General features: G+C 45.2%; 1 protein-coding gene across 3 annotated transcripts in view; it reads right to left on the reverse strand.

Moving 5' to 3' along the window:
* Positions 1-27,577, reverse strand: part of Loxhd1 (lipoxygenase homology PLAT domains 1) — a 152,335-nt gene that overhangs the window by 112,809 nt on the left and 11,949 nt on the right. For all 3 annotated transcript variants that reach the window (XM_034518241.2, XM_034518240.2, XM_076912406.1), the window contains exons 4-5: positions 25,528-25,712; positions 5,329-5,427 (exon numbers count right to left, since the gene is read on the reverse strand). In XM_034518241.2, the coding sequence (XP_034374132.1) occupies positions 5,329-5,427; positions 25,528-25,712 (284 nt within the window). The remainder of the gene's footprint in view (positions 1-5,328; positions 5,428-25,527; positions 25,713-27,577) is intronic.

Genomic DNA, 27,577 nt, shown 5'->3' on the forward strand with positions numbered 1-27,577 from the left:
CGCCTGCCTCTGCCTCCCAAGTGCTGGGATTAAAGGCGTGCGCCACCACCGCCCGGCTGTTTATTTTCTTTGGTGTGTGTGCATACACAAATGTGTACATACATGCACACATATATGCGTGCACACATGTGTATAAATGTTCATGTGTGCTTTGGGTAAATTTTGTCTCTAGATAAAAGTTAATTTACACTATCTGAAAATTTCCTTCAAAATTTCTAATAATTTTTCACATTTAAGTCTTAAGCCCATTGGGAAGTTATTTTTGTGCATTGTCAAAGATAAGAATCTAATTTTGTCTTTTCCCAGAATGTTAGACAATTGTTCAAAAGCCAGTAATTGAACATCTTATCTTTGGCCTTTGGTTTATCATGTATAATGACATCTTTACAAGTATTTCTAGATTCTTTATTCTTTTCCATTGAACAATTGTATTTGTCCTTCTCATACCACAATGTCCTATCTTTTAAAGTTCTGTGATTGGGATGATTAAATGGCTCCATTCATAAGGCCATTTGCTACCAAACTGGACAACATGAGTTCGATTCCTGGGACCCACACAATGGAAAGCAAGAGCCAATTCACAAAAGCTGTGCACCCACCTCCACACCTATGCCACGGCATGTGTGTTTCTTACGCAGACACTAAACAAATTGAATAGACCTAGTTTAAATTTTTTAAATCTCTCCACTATCTTAATTTCTGACAGGGCAAATGTCTCCTATTTGCCTTTCCCACTATTTGCTGTTTTATAAATTATATCTATTAATTTTGCATGTGTGAGAAGCATCCTCAGTGTGGTACACACATGGAGGTCAGAGGTCAACTTTCAGAAGTCAGGTCGGTTTGTCTCTTTACCATGTGGGTCCCAGGGGTAGAACTCAGTTGTCCTATGTTTGGCAGTGAGTGCTTTTACCTGTTGAGTCATCTCACCGGCACAGTCCGTACTGTTTTCATTTTTCAAGATTATTTTGTCAATATTTAGCTCTTTATAGGTCTACATTTTAATAGCAGTCTAAGATTTGGTTGTTGGCTTTTAGAAACTTTTCTGAAATGCTATTACTCTTCTATCAAAAGAACCAGGAAATGTGGCAACTTAGTAAGTTTCAGTCTTTTCTCATCCGTGGGCACTTCTTTTATTTGTATATTCTGGTGACTTTAAAAAACCCGTATTTCACAGAAAGCTCTTTGGAGTCATTCTTATGTGCTAATTTCTAATGTAAATGGTATGCTTTCACACTAAACATTTGGAGGTTTTTCTTTCATAAATGAATATAACCTATGTATTTCTCTCTCAACTTTACCTGCACGATATTTTCCCACTGCTTCTCTTGGATTGACTGAATGTTTGGACCTTGAAGAATTCATTCTATCCATTTATGGATTATACATTTTTACTTTGGGTGTTTACTTTTATAATTTTAATATTCACACTTAGCTTGATGAAGTCTACAGTTCATAGCCAAATTCATAAAATGAACTAGATGCATTGTCTCTTTTTATTTTCCTTGAAATAATTTATAGTGGATGGACATTAACTATTTCTTAAATATTTGTTAGAGTTTTTTTTTTTTTACATAAACAATTTGTGGGTCTGAAGTCCTGGATAATTATGAATGGATATTCTCATTGTTTTAGTGTTGGAAACTGGCTTCTGCGAGTCCTTGAGACAATCAAACCTTATAGGATACTGAGACAAAGGGCTGGGTTATGGCATACAGTGCATTCACAGGGTGTAGACACCATCTTCTTATCTAGCCAAGGGAGAACATTGTGCTTCCCCAGGTATGAATGCTAACACAGAAAACTGGGACTGGTGGTCAAGATTCTTCCAGGTCAGTTCTTGTGAGACTCCAACTCCAGCCCATCACACACAGAAATGCTCCTCCAATGATATAGCTTGAAGATTCGCAGCCCCTAAGCTAATAACCCTCTCCAATGTTTGCCATCTTGCTTCACTGCATACTTCCAAGATGATTTAAAATGGGGCAGATATCAGAGGTGGCCACACCTGCTCAGCACTGTTAGTATCCTGAAGCTTATTCTATTTCAGATGATGGTGGTGGTTGTGGTGATGGTAGTGATGGTGGTGGTGGTGATGGTGGTGGTGGTGATGGTGGTGATGGTGGTAATGGTGGTGATGGTGGTGGTAAAGGTGGTAGTTATGGTGGTGATGGTGGTAGTTATGATGGTGGTAATGGTGGTGATGGTGGTAGTTATGGTGGTGATGGTGATGACGGTGGTGGTGGCGGTGGTGATGGTGAGATGATGTCAGCACCATGCCTTTCTTTACTTCTAACAAACTAGTTTGCCTACATCCTGACATTGATAGATACGGATACATGATAGATAGTGTACATCTTCTGATGATGGCTATGGATAGTGTTACCGCAGCTTCTTTCCTGTTGGTGAGATTTTCCCAGAATGCTTCATGCTGCTTGATTCATTTCCAAAATTCTCCTTTCACATATTTAAGCTGGATTTTTATTTATTTTATATATACTATGAGAATATCTTTATGAAAGAGAATCATGTTAAGAGCTCAGGTTGGCCTCAAAATCCAGTTCTCCTGTCTCTCCTTCGAAGTACTGGGATTCTAAATGTGCCTGGCACATTTGACTTCTCACTAACGGGCTTTCCTACTCCTGTGATAGCCAATGCATTTACTTCTTCTGTCATCCAATGTTTTCCCACTGCTTCTCTTGGACTGACTAAACGTTTGGACCTTGAATTCATTCAAGGATTGAATCCATTTATGAATTATACATTTTTACTTTGGGTATTTACTTTTATAATTTTAATATTCACACTTAGCTTAATGAAGTCTACAGTTCATAGTTTTAACTACTCTGAAGGTGGGGAGATGGGTAATGGACAAAATCTTCATAATGTCTTATCAATTTTCTACTCATATCCCGATCATAAATATCTTGGGTAAATACTTCCTCTGTGTTAGTCACTGTTATGTTTTGTGGTTGGTGCTTGCTTAGGTTTGTTACATGGCTATCGATATTTTGTTTACTTTTGTGTGTGTGAAAGAGGATAGAATCTTCCATCATGTGTGAGGTAGGCTAACCTTAAACTCAATATGTAGCCCAGACTAACCTCAAACTCCAGTTTCTACTGCTCCAGTCTCCCAAGTGCTGGGATCTATAGGTAAAAGCCACCACATTGAGCAGTCCATCCTGGTGGCTGCTCAAGCATGAGCCTAGGACATATATCTGTCCATTCCTCTTTGGCAGAATAAAAATTTGTTAATTTTCCCCATCACCTGAAATGACAGCTCGTCTGTCATGGAATGTATGGCTGACATACATCCTTGTAGAGAATATTAAAGGTGTGATTACATGAATTTACAACCTCTGTCACTGGTGATGGGATTTATCCATCCGCCTGGGTGGAATTTTCACAGAAAGTAACCTGTCAGTTCTGCTTCCTCTCAGGTCTTTTCTCTTTGCTTTTGGTTTAACAGGGTAATATAGATTCCTTCATAGACTCTAGTCCGTGAGTCATTTAGCTACTTTATGCTGACAGTTCAAATCTGCTGGGTCTTAAAAACACTTCCGGCCATTGTCTCTTGGAATATTTCCTCTTGCCTGTGCCCAGCATCCTCTGTCTCTGGACCAACCTCTCCCAGACCTCCCTCCCTTCCCAACCCTTTCTCTCCATCTGAGGGGTTTGCTCATAGACCTGCAGGTCACTAATCCTCTCTTTGGCACCTTTACTTGTGCACCTCCAAGTCACTTACCTTTGGCAGCCATGTTTTCACTTCCTGGGGTTTTGTTTGGTTATTTCTCCTAATGTGCTGTTTCTCATGGTACAATGCTTTCCTTGGTTCCTTCTTACATGTTAACAGTTTGCAATTTTTAAGGTGTAGGCTATCCCCACACCACTCCATTATCTGAAAGCCCTGGAGATTTCATTCTGATTGCCGCGTGGATTACAGCTTCATCATGGTGGGTTGTGTCCTTAAGTGTTTCATAGTTTTGGAAAATAAACTCACTCTAAAGCCTCATTCGTGGGAATCGTGTGCAGTCTTGGAAAGGCCTTTGTGGGTGTTAATGGAGACTCACTTGCTGTGAACTAAACATTCTATTTTGGTTTTGTTGCTGTTTGAGACAGGGTCTCATTATACAGCCCTGACTGACCAGGAGCTCACTGTGTAGACAAAGTTGGCCTGGGACTTTGAGACATCAGCCTACCTCTACCTTCTGCGTGCTAGAATTAAAGGCGCATGCCATCACATCCAGCTTGAGCCAAGTATTCTGTGTAAGGGGGGAGGGGTTCTGAAGGCTTAAATATAGTATAAGAATTAGACCTCAAGTCCCTGGGTAGCATAAATTTTCAGTTGTTTTGGTTTTAACTTCAAGTTCTTGCAGAGAACCAGTGACTGTGCCCGCGCACAAGCCATTGGTCTGCTTCTTACTAGGGCCATCTCTGAGACTCTCTGGGGATCCTGGCTTCATGCATGGTTCTAATTTCAATCTCTTGCCTCATTCAGGACCTGCAGCTCATATTCTGACCCCCAATGAGCACAAAAACCTGTCTTCTAGATTGATGAGCATGTAAGCCCCCTCCTTGTGAGAGCTGCAGGATCGATTCATAGCTAATACTTTGGTTTTTGTTTTGAGTTTCTCCTCCATATCTGGAAACTGAAGAGTTCTTTTTCATTCCTTATAAGTTCAGCAATACATGTTAAGTTCTCTGATGTATTCTACCCCAAATTCACACATCTCTGTAACTTTCCTGGCTTCTGTGTTATTTCAGTAAATTGGCAGAAGTAAGAGAAAACCACCTGTCCCAGTCTGAGACCTGAACTTCCTCCCAGTACCTGCAGCTGTATCTATGTGCAGCTTCTGCCTCACCTGTGAGACCAAGGATTATTCCTTAGTCCCATTCTGGTTTAGCCCACGTCACTACACTAAATTATACTACATCCCACAACAGACCACATAAGCACAGAGCTTATGGCAATAAAGAAGTTGAGAATGAGTTCTTGGGAACTTGAAATTTGGGTTTATTCATAGTTTAGGATGCTATTTCAATCAATCCAAACCCAGGAATATCTTATTCTGAAAACCACACCACATACACCAAGAGAGGGGAGGAGCAGGGGGGAAAGAGGGGGTTTAAAAAATGTATGTATGTCACATATACATACATTTGACCACATAAGATAGATATCCTACTGTTGGTACAAACCATAGCAAATCACAGCACAAGAAGAGAAGAGAGATGTTCAACAGAAAGACCAACAGAGGAAGCTGCCTTCCTCAGCTAGATTATGAGAAGCAGCCACTCTAGGGAGCTGTACTGTGAGATGACCCTCACCTGTGTCGCCATACTCTCCAAAGATATTGATAAAGACATCCGCATCCGTCCCTGCACCAATCACGTCACCAGTGTACACCTTGATTTCATATTTGTTTCCTGGGAACAAGGACAAAGAAAAGGTTGCCTCATTAGGATCCCAAGAAAAGAAGACTGGAGGTGCATAGATAGCTTCCAGACCATCCATTCTTCCCACAGATATCCATACGATAATGAATTATCAGCATGGCTGTCACTGTCATTACTGTCAATAATGGCAAAAAGAAGTCACTCAAGCTTGGCTTTAAGAGGTCATCACTGAACTCTAGGTAATGCCTAAGTCACACGTAGAGGAAAGCTTCTGTTTTCACCTAACACATCCCCCACCATGTCTCCTCTGAGCTACTGAGATGATGTTGAGTCCTCTACACACCTGTCATCTTTTCCTGCCTGTTTTTCACTCTGTAAAACAATACTGATGTTCACCGAGGAGATTAGATTCTGCAGGTGAAAATAAAATCTGTGTCTACCAAGGTCATAGACAACACAGAGACTGAACTAAAATCATCAACAGTGAGCAGCAAAATACATGTTTTAAAAAAAAAAAACCCACATCTGCTTCTTGTTTTATTGCTGCACTCACTGGACAAAATCATTGTAACCCCAACGCAGCCTCAGTCATGGCCTCCAATAGGGTAGAGTCAAAACATGCATGAGACCGTGCTGTGCTCTGGCGAGGTCTCGCCATCAGAAGCCTGCCGTAGGGTAGGGAATAAAGGCCAGAAGATAACGTGTCTGGTTAGGGCAAGGAGGTGCTTCCGGATTTTCTTGGATGGCAATAATACTGAGGTCTGAGACAACCCTCTCTTCCATTTTCCCTTCCTACGTGGCTTTCTAGTTTACATGTGGCAGAAGAAAGCCATTCCTATCAAATATACGATGCCCAATTTGCTAAGCTGATTAAAAACTAGCAATTCCAGCCAAGGCCAGAATGCTGGCCCTTCTGCTCACTGCTTCCCTAGATTCTTCTCTGCCCTCCACCTCCAGCTCCAAAGGTATTTGTCCTCTGTCTTCTCCAACTCTGCTGATGTCTGTGTAATGACACTGAGTTTTGCCACTGACTGCCTTGTCCTGTCTACTGTTGCCTGAATGAAAGTCACTCATTTCCTCTGAAACTCAAAAAAAGGGGGATACGTGGATACATTCAGGACATTTTCCCTCCCTCCCTCCCTCCCTCCCTCCCTCCCTCCCTCCTTCCCTCCTTCCCTCCTTCCTTCCTTTTCTCCCTTTTTCCCTCTCTTCTTTCTTTCCTCCCTTCTTCTCTCCCTTCTTCCCTCCCTTCTTCTCTCCCTTCTACACCCCCTAGTGTACTGCTGAACCTACTGGCAGCACGTTGGAATGCAAACTGAATCCAATTTCCTGAAACTTGAAGTTCCCAGGAAGTTGTTGAAAGCAAAGGACTAAGGAGAAAAACCCAAACCTGCCCATTCCCTACCTCTGGTACTCTCTGTAGCACAGAACCAGCCTGGAGAGGTGACATGTCACAGCACCTGAAAGGGGTGCAGAGAAGACACCCCTATTCCTCCAATGCATTTCAACTGGTCTTTGCTGGTGAGAACATCAAGCCTATAACAGATGATGCCTCCTCTCCACAAGCCTCTCTCAGCAAAGCCCACAAAGGAAGGGGTAGTGCTGATCTGAACTGAACTGTCCCGAACTGAAGCTGCAGAAGGAACAGCTGTTGTCAGGGCCTATGTGCTCTTTTATGACCTTGAATACCCTGAGACAGCAGCTGCAACCAGAGCCCTCCAGAAGAGGCCAGGCCCAGAGAGCCTACGGGAACCAGCTTGACACTTGGGCCTTGAGCTACTTGGAAAGTTGATTGAAAGACAGATACCATATTTTCCATGAGGGCCTCTAGGTCATGGTTTGTAAGGAAGACCTTAGTTAAACCTGACTGATTCAATTCTCATCCACTCCAAGTCCCAGAGGCTCCAAACAGCCTTGGTTGCTCTCTCCTTGTCAGAAGGCCTTCTGGGAAATTCATCTGATTCACAGCCTCTCTTACTTGCTTTCCTATTGCTGTGATAACACACAATGACCAAGGGAACTTACAGAAGACAAAATTTATGTAGTCTTATGATTCCAGAGGGATCAGTCTCAAACCACAAACAGGAAGCAAGGAGAGCAAACTAGAAACAACACCAGTCTTTAAACTCTCAAAGCTTGTCTCTGGTGAGGTAACTCCTCTAACAAGTCCACACCCCCTAAACCTCAAACAGCCCAAGTCTATGAGGGACATCTCATTCAAACCATCATACAACTTTCTCCAGGATCATTCTAGGGCTCCCTGGGCCTGCTCAGTGGTGGCAAGATGGCAGGTCACTGCAGCTGGTGGTGCCAAGGTAGAAGCCCAAGGGGGCTTCTAAAGGCTGCTTCCAGGTACCTTGTAGTAAAGGTGACGCAGCAGGATCTCACAAGAACCCAGGCATTGTGGAACAGAGGCAGGAAAAGAGAGACAGGGGAGGATTTGTAGAAAGTGGGTCCTGAATCATTCCAGAGCACAGACTTCCATCACTGGGCCAGATGATAAGGAGGCCAGATGATAAAAACTCATAAAGATTGTTGAATAGAAAAAAAATTGCAGCAAAGGAATGGGGTACCCTTTGGGTGACTCTCCCATCCCTAGAGACACACAAGCAGTTACTATGTGCCACACAGTTGGGTGGGGAGTTATGTGTCAGAGACACTGTAGCAGAGATGCCATTGATGAAGAAGCCAAGAGATTAAGGGAACCATCAATTTAAAACAAAATCTGGAAAGTGTCTGATAGGAAGTGTTTTAGGAATTGTAGACCATTCTCTCTCCATTGCAGCACGAGGAAAACCTGGGTTGCAGGAGCCGAAAGAGGGCTACAGAAAGACGGTACCCATCCTCGGGAGAGTGTGGAGAGGTAGGATATCCAGCCAGAATGAAGCAAGCAGAGAGAGGCCAAGGCCAGGGCTCAAGCTCTCAGAACTGGGAGAAGGTTTGAGGCCTTTCCAGCTGAGGTAACAATAGATCTGAGCCCAGGGATCAGGAAATGAAGTGGACAGTACGGAAGGAAAGAGGCAGGCCATCTTCTGGCCTCTCCGGAACTTTCTGTGGCACTGTGGGGTTATGAGTCTCTAGGTGGTTTCCTGGGTGCACAGCAGACTTTTGCTGTTAAGTGCTTGCTAATCTCACCATGGAAAGAGAAGGCCCACAGGGAGAAGGAGATTCTCCTTGCAACCACATTATTTCAAAGTCCCCATAAATGGGCAGTGGGGATTATTCAGGGCTTCCCACCTCCTCTGTCTACACACCTCCTCTGTCTACAAACCTGCTCTTCAGCAGAACTTCATGCTACCTAAGTTGCCAGTTTCTAAAACAAGGCCTGAGGGCACAGTGCCCCGGTGCAACCCTAACAGGTGACTCAGTGCAATATTGACAAAAGAGGAAGTCTGAACAAAAGCAAACAGCGCAGAGTGTGGAGCCTTCCTCCACAGGCAAGCAGGTCCACACACGATGTTGCATTTGAATGTGAAGTGTCCCCTACAGGTTCTCACTTTGAACACTTGGTCCCCAGCTGCTAGTGCTGCTTTGAGAGGTTGTGTATAATAGCCCTGAAGACGCACGCACGTGGCCACTGGGTTGCAGAAGCATGTCACTGGGGACAGGCCTTCAGAGTGATAGGTATTTGCTTGCGGCTCTAACCCAAGCGCTCTGCTTTCCAGTAAGCCGCTGTGTGAGGAGCTTCCAGCAGCCACTCCCTGATGTCTGCCCCACCATGATGAGTTGAAATCCCCTGATCCCGGAAGGCTGTAAGCCCTGCCTCCCTCAAGTTCATTCTACCAAGTGATTTGTCACAGCAAAGTCAGAAAAACTAACACATAGACTTTTGGATGGAGAATTCACCACAAGATTGTCCCATCAATAGGACAGCCAACCTGACACCCTGAAATTGTTCAGAATGAAGGGGAGGGACACAGAAGGCCTGAAGAAACCCTGCCCAAAGGCCAGGAGAAAGTAGTAAAGCTGGGAGAAGTTATGAAGTTATGAAGACAGAGCTGGAAGGCTCCCCGGGGTAAAGATCACATCCCTGGCAATGCCATGATGACCCATTTTCTCAGGTGAATGGCACTAAGCATTCAAGAAGGACTTGACAGCTGACAAAGCTCTTGCACATCTCTGAAGTCATCTGATCCAGACAATGGTCATGCGAGACATGTCGAGACAGGTACAGTTGATATTGTCATTTCTATAAATGACAAGAACAGAGCTTCAGAGGGTGAGTGGCCTGCCCAAGTCACACAGCTGTGAACCATAACAGTCTCTTGACTTTGGATTCAAGGTTCTTCTAAGACTAATAGTGGTCTCTTCTGCCCTGCATGGGGTCAGTACAGTTTTCCTGGAAAGAGCCAGTTATAATACAAAACACATATTTTAGGTGTTTACAGGCCATATGGTCTTTGTTACAATGACTCAACCCTGATACTATGGCACAAACTCAACCATATGCTTCCAACCAGGGGTAGGTGAGGAGAGTTGACCACAAAGGAGCAGAAGGAACTTTCTAGATGACAGAAACAGTCAGTTTGCTTGTGGTAGTGATTGGTTATACAGCTATATATCTTTCATCAAATCATGGAACAACACTAAAGGGACAGGTGTACACGAACCTCAATAAAGCTCTTTACAGAGTTTCTGTAAGTAGAAACATACATGACCATACTACATGAACAAAATGGGTATAACAACAGTGTCCCAATAACGTTTCCTTTGTTGCAACTTTATTGGAATCTCAGAATTTTGTGTAGCATGGATAGCATTTCTCCTTTTGCTTCAAACACACACACACACACACACACACACACACACACACACACACACACACACGGCAGCTGGTTTGGTCCATGGGACATAGTTTGTTCCAGGTCTCTATGTGTGTGCTCAGGCACTCCAGTCCTCAGATGAGAGCAGAGCTGTCAGAGTGAGCTGTCCCTACTAGATCACAGCCATTTTAGACTGAGCATCCCAGGGTAGTCTTTTTCTCTGAAAGCATGGCACATGTCCCTGGGGTGATGACAGTTAGGGGCCAGCTCTCTCTGCCCACCATGCAGCATGTAGTGAAGGCTAAGTCTGGAAATATAGTACGGCACACAACAACTGTACCAGTGCAGCCACTTCACACACACACACACACACACACACACACACACACACACACACACCCTGCCTTTCATCCCTGGCCTGGCTCAGAGCTAGCATGGAGCAGAGACACAGTGGGGAGCTCAAAACGAAGGTAAGCCAACACAGGACAGGGTCTGGGAACTGCCGCTTGAGCCAGCTCTAGGATTGGCTTGTGATTCGTCCATTTGGTGCGCTTCTTGTAAAATTCTTCCAAAACTGACTCTGCCCTTTCAGCTGGGTTACCACAAGCCCATCCAGGAGCTTTCTGCAAATAAGAATCCCTTCCTCAAGACACTCTGGTGCCATCTGTTGGACAATTGTATTGAGCGCAAACCTATAGCTGATAGGAGCTGTCCCGCTACAAAGTTGTGTGGTGTTGGGCGAATGCATCTCAGGCCGCCAACCCTACCACAAGAGCAACAGCCTCCCTTCACGAAAGGTCAGTGCAAGCTCAGAAAGGCCAAATTAAATCAGGTGTTACTCTGAACAATGCACCAGGGAGAGATGCAGAGCCTTGAGATCATTCATAGTGCCTTCTAAAGCAACCTCTCTGCCTAAGCTGTGCTACAATATCAGAGTCTATTTAAAGACAGCTGTACCTCACAGGCTTCCGGTCCTGCTCGGTGGATACACACACACACACACACACACACACACACACACACAAACACACACACAAGCCTGGCCTTGCCCTGTTTCCTTTCTGCAGGCTGGACGCAGAGGCACAAGAGCTGCCTGAAGGCCAGCGGAAGTGCCTGCGTGGGCTTCCCGAAAAGGCAGAAGCTGGCAAGCCCTAGCTGCAGAAGCCTGGTGTGCCAGCCGCCCCCACAGCCTCCCCTGCGCTGTCTGGAACAGTCAGCACACAGCAGCAGCGACACAACACGTCTCCAAAGAGCACCCTGGCGGTGGGGGAGGTTCAGTGATGAAGAGCTGGCTCCCTCCTCTTGGTGTACAAGTCCCCGTGAGGCTGGGCATGCTCTTGCCACATGTTGAGTATATGCTGTCTCTGAGCCTTGTGGCCCCGGAAAAGGGTTCTCACACCAACACCAACTAAGCCTAGGCTGGAACTGTCCACGTGGTCATGTTTGTTGTTGTTTTTGTTTTTTTTATTTTTGTTTGTTTGGAGAAATAGCCACGAGTAACCCCGTCTTTCTCTTCCATCCAAGAATCCCCAGATTGCGTGTACATGGACCTGTGCCTCAGCCTTTGGGGCCTTGGCTGGTTTCACTCCACAGCCTGTAGCAGACACCAGCTGAGGCGCTGGAAGAGAAATCACAGGTGATGCAGGGGAAGAGATGAAAATTCAGAGGGAGAGAAGAGAGTGAGGCGGGGGATGGGAGGGTGTCATGGAGGCTCCCTGGAAGGTAGGGATGTTCTCTCCCAGCCAGACAAGACTGACTATACGACATCCTGTGCAGGTCAGGGAAACCAGGTGCACAGGAAGCAGTGTTATCTGTTGCCACTAGCACTAGAACTCAGTACAGAGACCCTTCTCCCTGACCCTGACCCTGACCCTGACCCTGACCCTGACCCTGACCCTGACCCTGACCCTGATCCTGACCCTGACCCTGACCCTATCTCAGTGTCTCCTATCTCTAGTCCATCCAGCCATTTCCACCCAGCCTTGTCAGACTCCTCCATACTCCCCACAGCCTCTGGTGTGCATTGGCAACTCCGGGTTCAGAGATCCCAGGCCTCTTCCTTTGCTTTTCCCCACAATGCCCTTCTCTATTCTCTTGAGCAGTGTTCCCTGTTTACCTTAAAATGGCCTCTACCTCATTGCTACTGTAGACATGCCCAAATGAAGGCCTCTGTGTACTAAGGGCCCTTGAAGGGCCAGTCACACCTCGGTCCCCCAACAACGGACCCCAAAGTAGTTTGTGTATGGAACACTCTCCCTACGGGCTCCTGTATTTTAACAGTTGGGCCCCAGCTGTTTTGAGGGGTAGCAGTTAGGCTAGACAGCTGTAGCCTGGTCTCAGTGCTGTCCTGAGCTCTCTAGGAAGAACTAGAACTTTGCTCAGCCCTTCTGGGAGTCAAGTGATTGACATATCATACATGCAGAAGTCTGAACATGTGCAAACGGCGGGCCTACCTGTGTGATCTCTGCACATAACAGTTTACAGGAAAGGACTAGTTTTGTTCAGTGTGCCTACAACAAGCACAGAACTCTTAAGAATACTAAAATATCCAATATAGGAGATGGGTGGGATTGTCTTCCACTCCTGGGCAACTGTTGAAAATTAGAAGATTAGACAATGTTGTACTGAGGCCATGCATTATGATATAAAATATCTCTTATATTCTAAGAGACTGGAACTTCTGCTGGACTCTACAGCCAGGTCAATAGAGGTCTCTTAAGACTTTAGGACTGCCTTTCTACAGGGTGCTCGGCCCATTTGCTTAACCTGCCTTTAAGAGAAGGAGGTATCAACCAACCTTGCTTGCCTTGGATTTCCCCTGTAAGCAGCCTTTACAGCCTAAGCTAAGGTATAGCTGTAATCTTAAGTTATACACCCTCCTCCATCCTTGACCTAAGTGTAATGCCCATGTGTGCATGTGTGTTATGATAACCATTTGCTGAAACTAGCAAATATAGGTTGGAAAAGTCTTTATAAAATGAATATTATCATTTGATGTTGAACATAATATATGGGCATTACTTGATAGCATCAGTTTGTTTGTTATCTGGGTCAGTTGTGGTCAGCTGTAGTAAATATTTAATCCCTTTCAAAATTTGGATAAAGATTTCGGTCAAGTGTCCCTCAATCATCCTCCATGTAATGTTTTCTCTGCTGTCCAATATAGAGCAAAGCCCTTTGTTCAGGACAGACATGCAGACACAGACATATAGGGACAGATAAGACAGCATTTGAACAAGCATTTGAGAGATTCAGACCCACCCAAGAGACAGGCAGGGACAGTGGAAGACACAGGAATAGCCAAGCGGAGAACTCAAATCTGAGCTCAATCTTTGTCAAATGCTCTCACCAGGAAGAGCTTTGTCGATTTCCTTCTATAATGTGACAGCAATGCATTGTGGGTGACTCTGAGTTTATTATAATGTTTTCAAAATGGATTCACTGTATGGCAGCATTGAGTAAAACCATGCTCACAAATCTGCATCTAAATTAATATAATATTTTAATATATTCATGAATCTAAATTTGGGGGGAAAGCAACAGGAAACAAATCCATCAAGGGGTGACTCCATAGCAGTCTTGCACAGACACTGGTTTCCAGCACTGGAACTACTCCTGGCTCCATGTTTACAGAGGAGTAACTCTGAGACACATCACCTGTAAATGGGGGGAGTAATAATACCTTCCTCATGGGTCACTGTGAATATTAAATGTACTTTATGATTGATTGATCGATAGATAGATAGACAATTTGTTAAAAATTATGCCTATCATAAGTGCCAAATAAAAATTACCTACTAATAGCATCTTCAAATAACAAAATAATGAACATTTTTATTATTTTTGTACACATTTTTCAGTACTTTGAGCTTGTAGGCCATGCTTTTTCCTATCATTAGAACTAAAGAATAAAGTCACCTATGGTCAATGCTGTAGCCTTAGCCTCTGGTTTGAAAGAAACCCTTGAGAACTGCTGCCAATTTCCCATGCCTGTGTTGGCTTTGGCACCAATGCTGTCCAGGAGGCTGGAGGGAAGATTGAGGACTGGGTGGTGGAAGAAAGAGAAACTCAAAGTCCAAGGGTGGACTTCCAGCCCCTAAGAAGTAGGCACCTCACTTCAACCCTCACCTGGAATCCAGGGATGGCTACCAGAAAGCTACTGGTGGTGGGTTGGACAGTGGGGTTAGGGTCAAGGCAGAGTCTGATCAAACACCCCTCTTTTCTTGAATACAAAATGTAGAATAGAAAATCTTCTATTTCCATAAATGAAGAAGTTGTTTTCAAAATACCCATTTAAGAATCAAAATAACTGGTTTTTTTTTGGGGGGGGGTGCATGCCTTTAATCCCAGCACTCAGGAGGCAGAGGCCAGCCTGGTCTACAGAGAAAGTTCCAGGAAAGCCAGGGCTACACAGAAAACCCTGTCTCAAAAAACAAACAACAACCAAAAAAAGTCAAAATAACCAAGTTTGAAGAAAATCTATAATCCCATGCCTTCTCCAGAGGTTCTGACTGCTCGGCTGAAACAGCCTGTAGCTGGCTGTGGTCCCGGTAAGAGCAGAAGCCGCAGTGATGCTGGGGCTGGAGAGTACGGGTGAGGCATAGCCAACAGAGTGCAGAGCTCTTTCTCTGCTGAAAGCCTTCCCACCACAAATTCAGCCTGAGCTACACCTCCTCCATGAAGCCCTCCAGATTCTACTTCCTCCTTGCTCCCATTAGAGCGAGCCAGACCCATGTAGAACATATGGTTCTCTGCACCATGGCTATTGACTCTGTCCTCTGGAGCATCTAAGCTGAGAGAGAGAGAGAGAGAGAGAGAGAGAGAGAGAGAGAGAGAGAGAGAGAGAGAGAGATGCATCCACTGTGAGCACAGGATTTGAGGCACAGAAATAGCAAAACAGTTCATTCATCCAGTCACTGAATGAATATGTTTAAGAGCAGTGTAAGCCAGCATCGGGAGCCCAGGGTTCCTGCTCTGCCCCACACGGGCTGTGACCAACAGCCAGCAGCAGGTTGCTTGGCTCCCCTGAGTTTCCATTTTCTCTTCTGTAAAGTGGAGGAGGAGTTGATAAAATCCCATTTAGTCCTAAGATTCTCTTTTATGCCTCACCAGAGCCTCATTGTGAGCCGTTCTCTCTTCCTACTCTTTCCGGGGATGATCTTCTGCAATGCTAGGTGGGAGCAGATGGGGTGGGCAGGAAGCTAACTGTGAGGTCAGGAGAGGCGAATGTTTCAGGCCTGGCTCACTCTCCCTGCCCAAAGCCCTTTCCCTGTCCCTGTGGGAATGGAGCCCCTGCCGCAGGGTTACAAGGAAAGTCAATCTGCTCTCAAACAGTACCCACAGCCAACAGAGCCCTGGCAAGGTTTGAAGTTGGGTGATGGGGAAATGTCAGAGAGAGGGGGTGGAAAGCCGAGAAGAGAGGTTCTCCCTGTAAGCTCCAGATGTTGTGGAGGCTGAGAACCCATTCACAGAGTCTTTAGTCTGCCGAGATCCAAGGGGGAATGGCGGCACCAAGAGTCCTTTCTGATTCTGAGGGGCTAAAAGCTGCCAACTATGTCTCAGTCACAAGAATCAGAATGGTTCCGAATGTGGGAGAGGGGAGGAGACAGGCCAGCTGCCACCTCCATGCGTCCTGTTGATGATACTGCCTCTGTATTAGCGACTTCTGAATCCTTGTGACAACCCGACCTAACAGAAACAGCATCATGGAAGAGAGGTGTTCACTGTTTCAGAGGGTTCTTAGGATCCTCCATGGCAGGGGAGACTCAGCAGCACAGCTCAGTACATGGAGGTCAGACCACGTGATGGAGGCTGTTCCCATCATAGTGAACCAGAAAGCAAGGGCCAGGTATAACCTTCAAAAGCCCTCCTCCAGTGATCCACCTCTGCCAACCTGGCCCCTCCTCCCGGAGGTTTCATGCCCCACCCCCAAACCAGCAACTCCACATCTGGGGAGCAAGTGTTCAAAATGTGAACTTATGGGGGAACATTTCAGGTTCAAAAGACGGCACCTAGTGTTCACATGCAAACAGTACAGCTCTCAGCCATCCACTTGTGTCTGTGTGGACGGTGAACTCGTACAGCTAGGCTCTGACCATGGAGAACAGCAGTCCTTTGGGTGAGGGGATAAAAATCAATGATGGAGAAGTGCTTAGGGCAGGAGAGGAGCATCAAAGGTGGTCTCTTCCTGTCATACATACACCAATGCTCCACACCTACTGAACCCAGACCACCGGTCCAGCCATTCTCCAGAGGAGACACGTATGGCAGAGGTGCTGTGATCTGTCCCAGGTCCCCATTGCGACCAGCTTGGAAAAGCCAGAGCCAGGACCTGGGATGCACATTCATTTCAAGTGCCTTCTCTCCCAGTGTTAGATCTTAAAGGGAGTGATTCAATTGCTCTCTGGTTTTATTCCCTGGCACCCGGTACAATTATTTAATTATTCAGTGGTATCTAGAAGAACACGAGAAAGGCCATAACTACTGATTTCCTTGGCAGAGCCTCATGGTTGTTTCGTTGCATCAGTCACCTAGCAACTGTCATTTGGCGTAGGTGTAGGTGCCACACAGTCCTCTGGGAGGCCGTGACCCACTGCTGGTCAATACAATTTGCAGATGCCCTTCCTATGTTAATTACATTCACTGTTTAAACCATCCTCTCATCCGATACACCCAGGGCACCATGCCTGACACAGTCGCACTGAGAAGCTGTGCACATCTAGCTCACTGAGTGATCACTGTGTGGCTCAGCACAGGTGTAATGCCTAGTTGCCTGATGAAACACCCAAGAGAAATGGTGGCGGTGAAAGCAAACACAATCTATCTCCTCCTGAGTGGTCCTGAGGGTCTGGACCACTTTCAGCCTCCAGACTGACAGCTTGGTTGGGCAAAAGAAAAGGGGTGGGGCAGTTAGACAGGCAATCCCGATAAAAGTTCCACTCACTCTTCTGCCTATGAGAAAGATGCTTGTACTTCTCTCAAGAAGTGTCTCAAAGAAGCTCCCCCTGGTCTTTGTGAAGCACATGACAATCCCTACTATTAATCCATCAGAGATGATTACATGTGTCAAGGGAGAGGTGAGTCTGGGTCTTCCCACAAGGGCCTTCTCCCTCTACTCATGACTGTATCTGAGCGTGACATGTTTGTGAGCTCTTAAGCATGGGTTCTGACAGCCTGGGTGGTGAACAGCTTCCCATCCTGGATAGAATATGATGTTGTATCTTGGAGTACTGTCCCATAGTCTGATGGCAGAGGACTGTCCCATAGTCAGATGGCAGAGGACTGTCCCACAGTCAGATGGCAGAGCTTCCCCAAAGCCATGGGGTGTGGGATCAGTGCTAGTTTAAGCCACAAGATCATTTCTACTTTTCTAGGATGTTGTGGTTGGACATAGACTGTGGCCAGAAACTTGAGGTAACAGGATGCTGGCAAGATGAGAGAGAAAGTCGGGAAAGAACTAGCTGCCCTATCTGGGTCTTGCTCATGCAAGACTACACAGACCACTAAGGCAAACTTTCTGAGACCCAATGCTGGGGCATACGCAGAGGAATGTCATTATCTTGTCAAACTTCATCAATCTTAGACATTTCTACATTGCATCTGTTAGTATAGCTCCTTGCTCCACCTGAGCCTCAAGAGTGTGTCATGAGTGTTCTTGGGTCAGTGAGGGCCTAGTGGCCCTGAAATCACAGCCTGTGTAACTCTGCTTCAGGCTTATCAACTGCAGGTAAGCACTGTGCCTGGAAATGTCACAACAGAAGTGACATCACAGAGGAAGGTCTGAAATCAGTGAGTGAGAAGCCTGGAACAGTTCAGAAAGACAACATGAGAGGAACCCAACACAGTATGGGACCTCAAGGTACATCTAGTATGGCTTTCTGGTAAATTAAAGAAGCAGAAAGTGACTTACTCAAAGTTGCACGGTGGCTGAAGAGTGAGAGCAGACCCCAGAGCTCTGTCCCCGAGGGGAGAGCTCTTGGCACCTGTCTGTGGCTCTTTATAGGTGAAACATCACACATAACCCCCCATAAACACAAACCTATTGCCAACTGATGCTCATATAAGCCCTTAGGCATCAATTGAGGCTGCAGATGGTGGGGTGGGGGCAGAAAGACACCCAGTGTTACTCTGGGAGTGGCCCAGGCTTAGTTAGAGAAATAGACACATATTTGGTCATTAGAGCCAAAGAGGCAAACGGCCATCCCTGCAATGTGGTGTTTCTTCGCTATTTTTCTGTCTCAAAACACCTGGGAGTTGCATCCCACGCTGTCAGCCAGAGAGGTTTGCTTTGGCAGCTGCTAAGGAGGATGCTGTGCCTCAGAGTGTGGGAGACTGAACTTGGCTTCAGGCCCATGGCTTCCATAGCTGTGGAGACAGCACCATGGCTGCTCTGCCCCTCTGATTCTAGGTTGTAAGAGAGTGAGCCATTCCAGATAAGACACTAGAACTCTTCCAGGATGAGAGTCGGGCATTCGTGATAATGGAAGGGGTGCCAAGAGGCAGATGGAACGACAGAAAATTTACAGCACTTCTGAAGCAGTCGAATGGCTAAGCCCGAGTTCCTAAGGATAATAAATGCAAATGTGCTGAAGAGGTGGCTGCCAGCCTCCCATAAGTTCCAGAAGATGCCAGATCCCCTGGTACCCTCTCTAAGTGGGAGACAATCACGGGGACAGCTGACAAGTCTCTGTGCAAGCTCCACATGTGCCTGCATTGCTTAACTGTGTGTGATACCTGGTGGATCACATTCCCTGAAACACTAGGGAAGCTGGCTAGTATGGGGACCCCATGGCCACTGGTTCACGTGGGGATGAGTTAGGAGAACCCTGAATGTTTTTCCAGCGGCCTTGAGTCACTGGGCAGGGATTGAAACCTTGGAGTACAGTAGATGCTCTCTTTTTTCTTCGGGTGAACAGAAACCCTTGACTGCAAAATTAACATGATGTAATTCATTATTAAGAGCATTTAATGATCATGCAGAATGAATAAAAGGAAGCAGACTACCCAGAGATGCCAAGTTGACCCAATAATGTAGAAAAATTAACGTGCAGGTTTCACACCTTCTGATTTCAAAGCTTACTATAAAGCAGCAGGGGTGTACCAACTTAAGGATGAATATATTGACCAATAAGATAGATGTGAAGTAACCTTCAAATATAGTCAGTTACCAAGAGAGAGAGGCAACTGGGTGGATGGGAGAGAAGTATTTATAAATCTTATATCTGATTCAAGGTTAATACTTAGAAAAACAAAGAACTCCTACAACTCAGCAAGAACAAAAATCAAACAACTTGATATCTAAAACATGAGCAAAGGGTTTGAATGGACAGTTCTGAAATGAAATATGAAAATATGCAAACGACCAAGAAGCACATCTGACGAAATCATCAATATTATGAATCATTACGGAAATGCAAATCAGAACCACAAAGAGGTACAAGTTGGGCTTGATACAGGGAAATTGGGACTCTCAACACTTTAGGAGGGAATTCAGACACTTTACAAATACCATCCAGAAGGGCATAGTGATTCCTCAAACTTTAGTACAGAATCACAACATGCTGTGACCCTCAACTCTAATCTACCCCTGGATGTTCATCCAGCAGCTCTGACAGCAGTAACTTGATCTGTGCACTCATGTTCTCAGAAGCATTATCAACAGTGGTCAAAACATACTAACAACCAAATGTGAGTGAGTGTCTGGTCTATCTGTCTCTCTCTCTCTCATAGATGATAGATAGATAGATAGATAGATAGATAGATAGATAGATAGATAGATAGAAGAGATACAGAGTTTGTGTGTCTGTCAAAGAGATAGAGATAAAATTAATGAATAAAGATGCAGTATATACTCAAATACTATCCACCTTAAAAAATAAATCAAGTTCTGACATATGCTACTGGGTGGATGAAGCTTGAAAGCACTGGGCTAAGTGAAATAAGCCACAGTTATTGCAGAATTCCATTTACATGATGTTCTTAAGAGTCATTGAATTCAGAGAGACAGAAAGTAGACCTGAGGTGACTGGGGCCTGGGAGGAGAGGAGATTTGTGTTGGAGTTAAATAATGACAGAGTCTCAGTTTGGGAAGATGAAAGGCTCTAAAGGTGAATGGTGTGGCTGGTTATAAAACAGCTTGAATGTGCTTACTGCCACTGAACTATGTCATCAAAATGGCTGAAATGGTCATTTTGTTCATGTGTGCTGCACTACAATGAAGGGGTAAGAGAACTTCTCAACCTGACCTGAAGAATCTTCTCTACCTGTCTCTAAACACTCATTCTAGCCAGGAGAACCCTTCACTGCAGAGCTGCATGTGCCAAATGTCTGTCACGCAAGGCCTGGAGCAAGGCAAGCAGAGGCTCGGAGATAGTATGTGGCTTTAACTTCAAAAATAGCTTTCTAATTATCAGTGTCACTTCGCAGCAGTAAGGGTCACTCTGGGAAGCTGGGAACTGCCTGCCACTCAAGAAGGGCTGGTGTAAAGGCAAAAGAGGGACACCCAGGACAGCAGGAGGTTGGAGCCGCTGACTTGCATGACTCCATTAGCTTTCACAAAGCCAGGCAGGTTTGCCCTTGATCTTTCCCTGACTAAGACATAGGCAGTAAGCAGTTCATCTGAGGATAGGCAGACCCCCATTCTAGCCCAGTCCTTCAGGAGTTATCCATTTGTTCTTGATGAACTTCAATTTAATAAACACTTGCCAGGACTTTCCTCACCTCACCCTGGTCCTTGGAGATATGGGATCAGTTAAACAAGGACTTTGGAAGGGAGGCAATTACGGTTGACACTCCCATGCCCTTCCTTTTGCTCTGCTTTCAGGAAATAGTCAGTGGTATGTTCCCAGATGCAATCTCGGTGGTCTGGGAGATGGCAGTATTAGTGCACTAGAGTTATCTAGTGGGACACATTCATATCAGTGCATACTGGTGTGTCGCTGGTCTTTACAGCATGGAGAGCGAGCAGTGTTTCTTTATGGAAGTGGTGCACCTTTGTGTTCCAGACAAGCCTACGAGCCTATTAAAGGTGAGTGAGAAAGAGCCATGACTGATGGACGTGGTGATTGAAGAAGAGGAAACCCTCGAAGGTGGAGTGTGAGTGGCTAAGGCTTGGGAACCCTTGGGTGGATTGGGGAAGCATGTGCCTAATTAAGCCCCTGCCATGGGTCCCCAAAACCTGATGCCAGACTCAGGCAGGCAGAGGATAAGCTCTTTGGGTAGGTTGTACTGCCTGACTTCCTTAAGAAGCTATGGGGTGACAGCAGTTAAGAAACCAAACTTGGTTGTGAGGTTTTCCATCTTAAATCCTCCATATGTGAAGTGTGAGGTTGATTAGTGTCTACATCCTTCATGACCAGCCTCCTGCCTCTGCCTTTCCTAAACTACTCTGTCTACTCGCCAGGCTCTACTAAAGGAGAAGGCTGTGGTAGTCTGAATAAATGGCTCCCATAGGCTCAGAGGGAGTACCTCTATTAGGAGGTGTGGCCTTGTTGGAGGAGGTGTGGCCTTGTTGGAGTGGGTATGGCCTTGTTGGAGGAAGTGTGTCACTGGCACGCCAGGCTTTGAGGTCTCAGAAGTTCAAGCCTGACCTGTGTGTCACAGTCACTTTTCAGCTGCTTTTGGATAAAGATGTAGAACTAACTCTCAGCTCTTCTCCAGCACTATGTCTGCCTATGTACCACCAATGCTGATAATGGACTAAACCTCTGAATTATAAACCAGCCCCAATTAAATGTTTTCCTTTGTAAGGGTTGCTGTGGTCACAATAGTAACCTTAACTAAGACAAAGACAAAGGCTATCTCTCTAAAAGTTAGGAACATGTTAGGTACTTGCCCAGGAAGCACGTTTACAGAGGAATGTCCCAGGAAAAGGCTATCTGGTGTCTTGTCCTGTGCTCACTGCTGCCCTCTACTGCCACCCACCGGGAAAGCTTTCCTGTTCTTGTCTCAAAGCTTGAGATGAGATCTCCCTTAGAGGAATCCCCCAGGACCTGCTTAAACTCCTGCTTTCCCTCTGTCAGATGTAAGGTTAGTGAAGGTCTTTTCCCATTCTGTAGGCTGCCATTTGTCCTACTGGCAGTGTTCTTTGCCTTGCAGAAGCTTTACAGTTTCATGAGATCCCATTTATCAACTGATGGTCTTAGAGTCTAAGCCATTAGTGTTCTGTTCAGGAAATTGTCTCCTGCACCAATGTGTTCAAGGGTATTTCCCACTTTCTCTTCAATGAGAATATCCAATTTTATGTTGAGTTCCTTGATCCACTTGGACTTGAGTTTTGTGCAGGGTAAATATGGATCTATTTTCATTCTTCTACATGCACACATCCAGTTGGAACAGCACCATTTGTTGAAGATGCTTTCTTTTTTCCATTGTATGGTTTTGGCTTCTTTATCAAAAATCCAAAATTTATAAGGAATTCAAGAAGTTAGACACCAACAATCCAAATAATCCAATTTAAAAATGAGGTACAGAGCTAAACAGAGAATTCTCAACAGAGGAATCTTAAATGGCCAAGAAGCACTTAAAGAAATGTCCAACATTTTTAGTCATCAGAGAAATGCAAATCAAAACAACTCTGAGGTTCCATCTTACACTGGTCAGAATGGCTAAGATCAAAAACTCAAGAGACACCACAGGCTTGTGAGGATGTGGAGCAAGGGGAACACTCCTCCATTGCTGGTGGGAGTGCAAATTTGTACAACCACTTTGGAAATCAATTTGGTGGTTTCTCAGAAAACTGGGAATAGTTCTACCTCAAGATCCAGCTATACCACTCTTAGTCATATACCCAAAAGATGCTCCACCATTACACAAAGACACTTGCTCAACTATGTCCATAGCAGCTTTCTTTATTCATAATAATCAGAAACTGGAAACAACCTAGATGTCCCTCAGCTGAAGAATGAATAAAAAGAAAATGTAGTACATCTACACAATGGAATACTATTCAGAGATTAAAAACAAAGGTATCATAAATTTTTCAGGCAAATGGATGGATCTTGAGAATATCATCCCGAGTGAGGTAGTTCAACCCCAAAGGACATGAGTGGTACTCACTTATAAGTGGATATTAGCCATAAAGTACAGGATACGCATGCTACACACCACACAAAAAAAGGCAGAGCCAGGATGCCTGAATCTCACTTAGAAGGGGAAATAAAATAGTCATGAGGTAGATGAAGGGAGGGAACTGGGTGGGAGAGGAGATGGGGAGGAATTGTGGGCTCAGGATCAGGTGTGGGGAGGGACAAGAGGGTTGGCCAGATGGCCATGAGAATTAATGGAAATTTATAACTGACAAAGATGGGGAAGTAGGGCGTATCTCCAGGAAGAGATAGAGACCTGTGATATGGGAAGCACCCAAGAATCAATAGGGTGGCCTTAGCTGTGACCCCCAGCACTGGGGATATGGAACCTGAAGAGGCCACCTCCTGTAGCCAGGCAGGAATCCCAATGGAGTGATTAAAACACCAACCTACCCACAAAACTATCAACCCCAAATTTATCCTGTCTACAAGGAGTGTAGAGACATTAAGATGGGGAGCTGAAAATGGGAAAGTGCCAAAGACAGGAGAGAGAGAAAAGGGAGAGATGGCAGTTTGTTACAGATATCAGCATCTCTGGATGTGTACAGTGTGAGAAGATTCTGTGAATTAACCCCAGAGGGCAAAGAGCAATGAACAGACAATTCCCATGTGTACACACACACACACAGAGAGAGAGAGAGAGACAGAGACAGAGACAGAGACAGAGAGACAGAGACAGAGAGAGAGAGAATATTTTGCTATACATAACATTTCTCCTAACTTTATGTAAACCTCAAATATACATAATAGAATTTACCAAAGACCAAAGTGAAAATTTGTCACTAAACATGAAATAGTCAATCATTCTAGTAACCAAAGACAGAATATTGAAAAGCCCTCCTCCTATGATCCAGCTGAGAAATTACACTTTACTAACCAAATGGGCAGTACTACATTTGTGGGACTGTGCTCCATCTGAAATCTACCTCCTGTGCCATTTAGAGTTGCCCACCAAAAGCTTGACCCAGACCGGCAGGATGGCTCAGTGGGCAAAGGCATTTGCTACCAAGCTTGACAACCTGAGCTCTGTCTCAGAGCCCACATGGTGGGAGGAGAGAATAAACTCTGACAAGTTGTCCTCTGACCTCCACACTTGCACTGTGACCAATTTGCACTTGTACACACATGCACAACACACAACACACACACACAATGCAAAATAACTTTTTAAAAGTTTTAATCATGGGCAAACTGTTCAAATTCCACTTTGCAATTTATCATAATGAAAGAGTCTTGAAATTCCACTTTGCAATTTATCGTAACGAAAGTCTTGAAACCAAAAAACATATTTAGGTGTATTGTTTAGAAGAGAAACACACCATAGGACTCCAATAATGAGGTATTCAGCCAGTGCCAGAGTAATGAGCAAATGACACATTCTAGCTCAGTGGTTCTCAACCATCCTAATGCTGCAGCCCTTTAATACAGTTTCCCATGTTGTGGTGACCCCAACTGTAAAATTATTTTCATCACTACTTCATAACTGCAATTTTGCTACTGTTACGAATCATGATGTAAACATCTGTGTTTTCTGGTGGTCTTCTGTGGGTCATGACCCACAGGTTAAGAACAAGTTAAGAAAATAAACTACCACCAGAAATAGAAATGTTAAGTAATACTTAATGGCACCAAAATATCCGTGCTATAGAGCAGAGGATATACCAATCCATTATTTCATAGCGCATATGCACAGAAAGGGATGGAAATTAGTGCATCTGTCACTGGTGGGTGGTATTTTTCCAGGTGATGTGATTAAATTATTCTCTTTTATATTTCCATGTGTCTATTTTCTAAACTGTGTGCAATGATGAAATTTGACTTTGTAAGAAAATAAACTTTGTAAGAAAATGATGACGTTTTGTTTAAGAGTCAGTGAAGTTGCAAGTTTAGTGTGCTGGGCATTACAAAAATGCCTTGTGCTCACAGCCCCTTGAGAGGTGGAGAGTCAGTCATAGGTGCAGAGAGTCACGGCCAGAGAGTAGAGGACACGCTTGCTTCTGCCAGGGTGAACTGAATGAGGGGAGGGGAGACTTGGGGACAGCACCAGGACAAAACTGGTGAGTTTGCTAATGTGTTGTTCTGCTGACCGCGGGGAAGCTGCCTCTCTTCTCCCACCCCAAAGTCCCTTTTCCCTTCAACAAATACTGCCCAGCATGGATGGGATTCCACAAGGCCCAAGTCAAGAGGACATATGGTGAGGGGGGAAGGTGGGCTTCCAGAACACAGCAAGGAGCCAGGCCCTGGCAGGGAGGGACGTTAGGCAGACAAGGCTAGCTACTGACCTCTGGGCATGTCCATGGGGTCGAAGCTGGCCAGCAGGTCACGGCACCACTGACGGTCACCCTCCACCTTACTCAGCCAGTTGTTGCAGTTGAAGTAGTAGCGGAGATGAGGCCTCTTCATGTCAGTCACTATAACTCGGTCCAGGTACCAACTGGCATTCAAGCCTGTGTTATCATGCTCGATCCTGGAGAGAGAAGCCAACACCCCCACTTCACTGGCAGAACCAAGATGCTGCCCCTTTCACACGAGGGCACCCAATGATTGCTCCAAAGAGGGGTCCAGTCATTTCCTTGCTTTGGTCCTAAGCTTCCTCATCTATTCATGGGGATATTTTGCAAGGTAGATGTGCACATTAATAGCGATTATATTGTCACACTTCCAGGGGGAAATAGTTTATTTCCTTGGAAAATCCAAGTCCCTAGAGCTCTCAGTAGGAGCATCTTGACTGGGCCTGGAAGGTCCTGAGCTCTTTTCTAACCTTGGTCTTCACCAGCACTGCACTCTGTCTACCCTGATCCGAGCTGCACATACACCTCATCACTTTTGAAGCCTATCAGAGTCGAGGTGGAAAAGGCAGCCGACCCAGACCTTATGAAGGGTAAGCATGAAGGAATGAGTAGAAAGCAGAAGCTGCCCAGCCCTTTAGACTTGGCCCCTGATGTAAACTGTCTCTCCTCATTACTCTCAAGTCCCCTTCTCAGTCACTCTCACCCCCAGGTACCACCCTTCATCTCTCCATCCAAGGATCCCCATCCTGACCAACATTGTCCCATGGAAACATCACATGAACCACACATACAATTTTAAATTTTTCTAGTAGTCTTGATTTTAAGGCTATAGAGAAGCTGGTAGAATGGATTTTAATATATATTGTATTTCCCACATAACCATGTAAAAAAAATTAACAACATGTTGTCCATTCTTTGTGTGTGTGTGTGTGTGTGTGTGTGTGTGTGTATGTGTGTGTGTGTGTGTTAAGTCTTTTTAAAACCCAGTGTCTGTTTTAGCCACACCACACACTTGGTTATATTTTACATGTACAATAGCCACATGTCTTCTGTACTGGGGAACAGAAATACAGACTCTTCTGAATCTGTGTTCCAAATCTTCTCCCACTTCCTACAGCTCCCACCTCTGTCTAATTTCTTCCCCATAACCATCTCACGGGACATGGAACCTCTCATTTTGGTTCATTACACTTGAGGCTTATCCCAGAAGTTCACAGTCCTGTAAACTCCATGACTCCAACCAAAAGATGACCAGCCTGCTACATTGGGCCTCTCCTCTGCAGGGTCCCATGCCTCTGCCAGGCACAGAGTTTGGCCCCAGCAAGGCTTTGGTCAAAAACCACTTCCCACACAACAATCTCCTCCCCCTGCCTCCCTGTAAAAGCTCTTCTCTGTATAGCTTCCCCTCCCTGCACATAACCAGTGCCTGGCCCTTATGTCTTCCCAGCAAAGGGACTCCAGGGCTCCAGGTTTTCTAGTGGGAGGGGGAAAAAGCTAGGACTGAATTGAGGCTGCATCTGAGCCCTGTCCAGACCACAGTTAGAGTCAGTCAGACCACAGATGACCCTAAAGCAAGCATATCCCAGATAACAGTCATTAGCAGAGGAAGACAAGACAGCCCTTTTCATAGAGTTCACAGAAACTCCCCCAGTGAGAACATTGTGGAATTCTCCATCCCAAGGCTTCTTATAACATAGCCCTCACTGAGTGCTTAGTGCTTACCAGTGACTGTGCTATGCACCAACTCAGCGAGTCCCAGCATTATATAGATGGGGCACCATTAGAAGAGATGAGGAAGCAGAGATGTGGAAAGATAAACTGTCTAAAATCCTACAGCTAAAAACCAACCAACAGAGCAGGTCTTGGACTTGAACCTAGAGATTTGTTCCCAATTATCTTGCTTTAGTGTCTCTAAGAGCTAGCGGAAAACTGTATCAAATTGTCCTAGCCCGTGAAAGCAAGTCTCTAATGGGACAGCTTGGAGTTATGAGCTCTGTGATACAAGGGGGTTGGAATATGGGCAGCCAGTGATATTGAGCAT

This window comes from Arvicanthis niloticus, chromosome 14, assembly GCF_011762505.2.
Source record: "Arvicanthis niloticus isolate mArvNil1 chromosome 14, mArvNil1.pat.X, whole genome shotgun sequence".
NCBI classification, from domain to species: Eukaryota; Metazoa; Chordata; class Mammalia; order Rodentia; family Muridae; genus Arvicanthis; species Arvicanthis niloticus.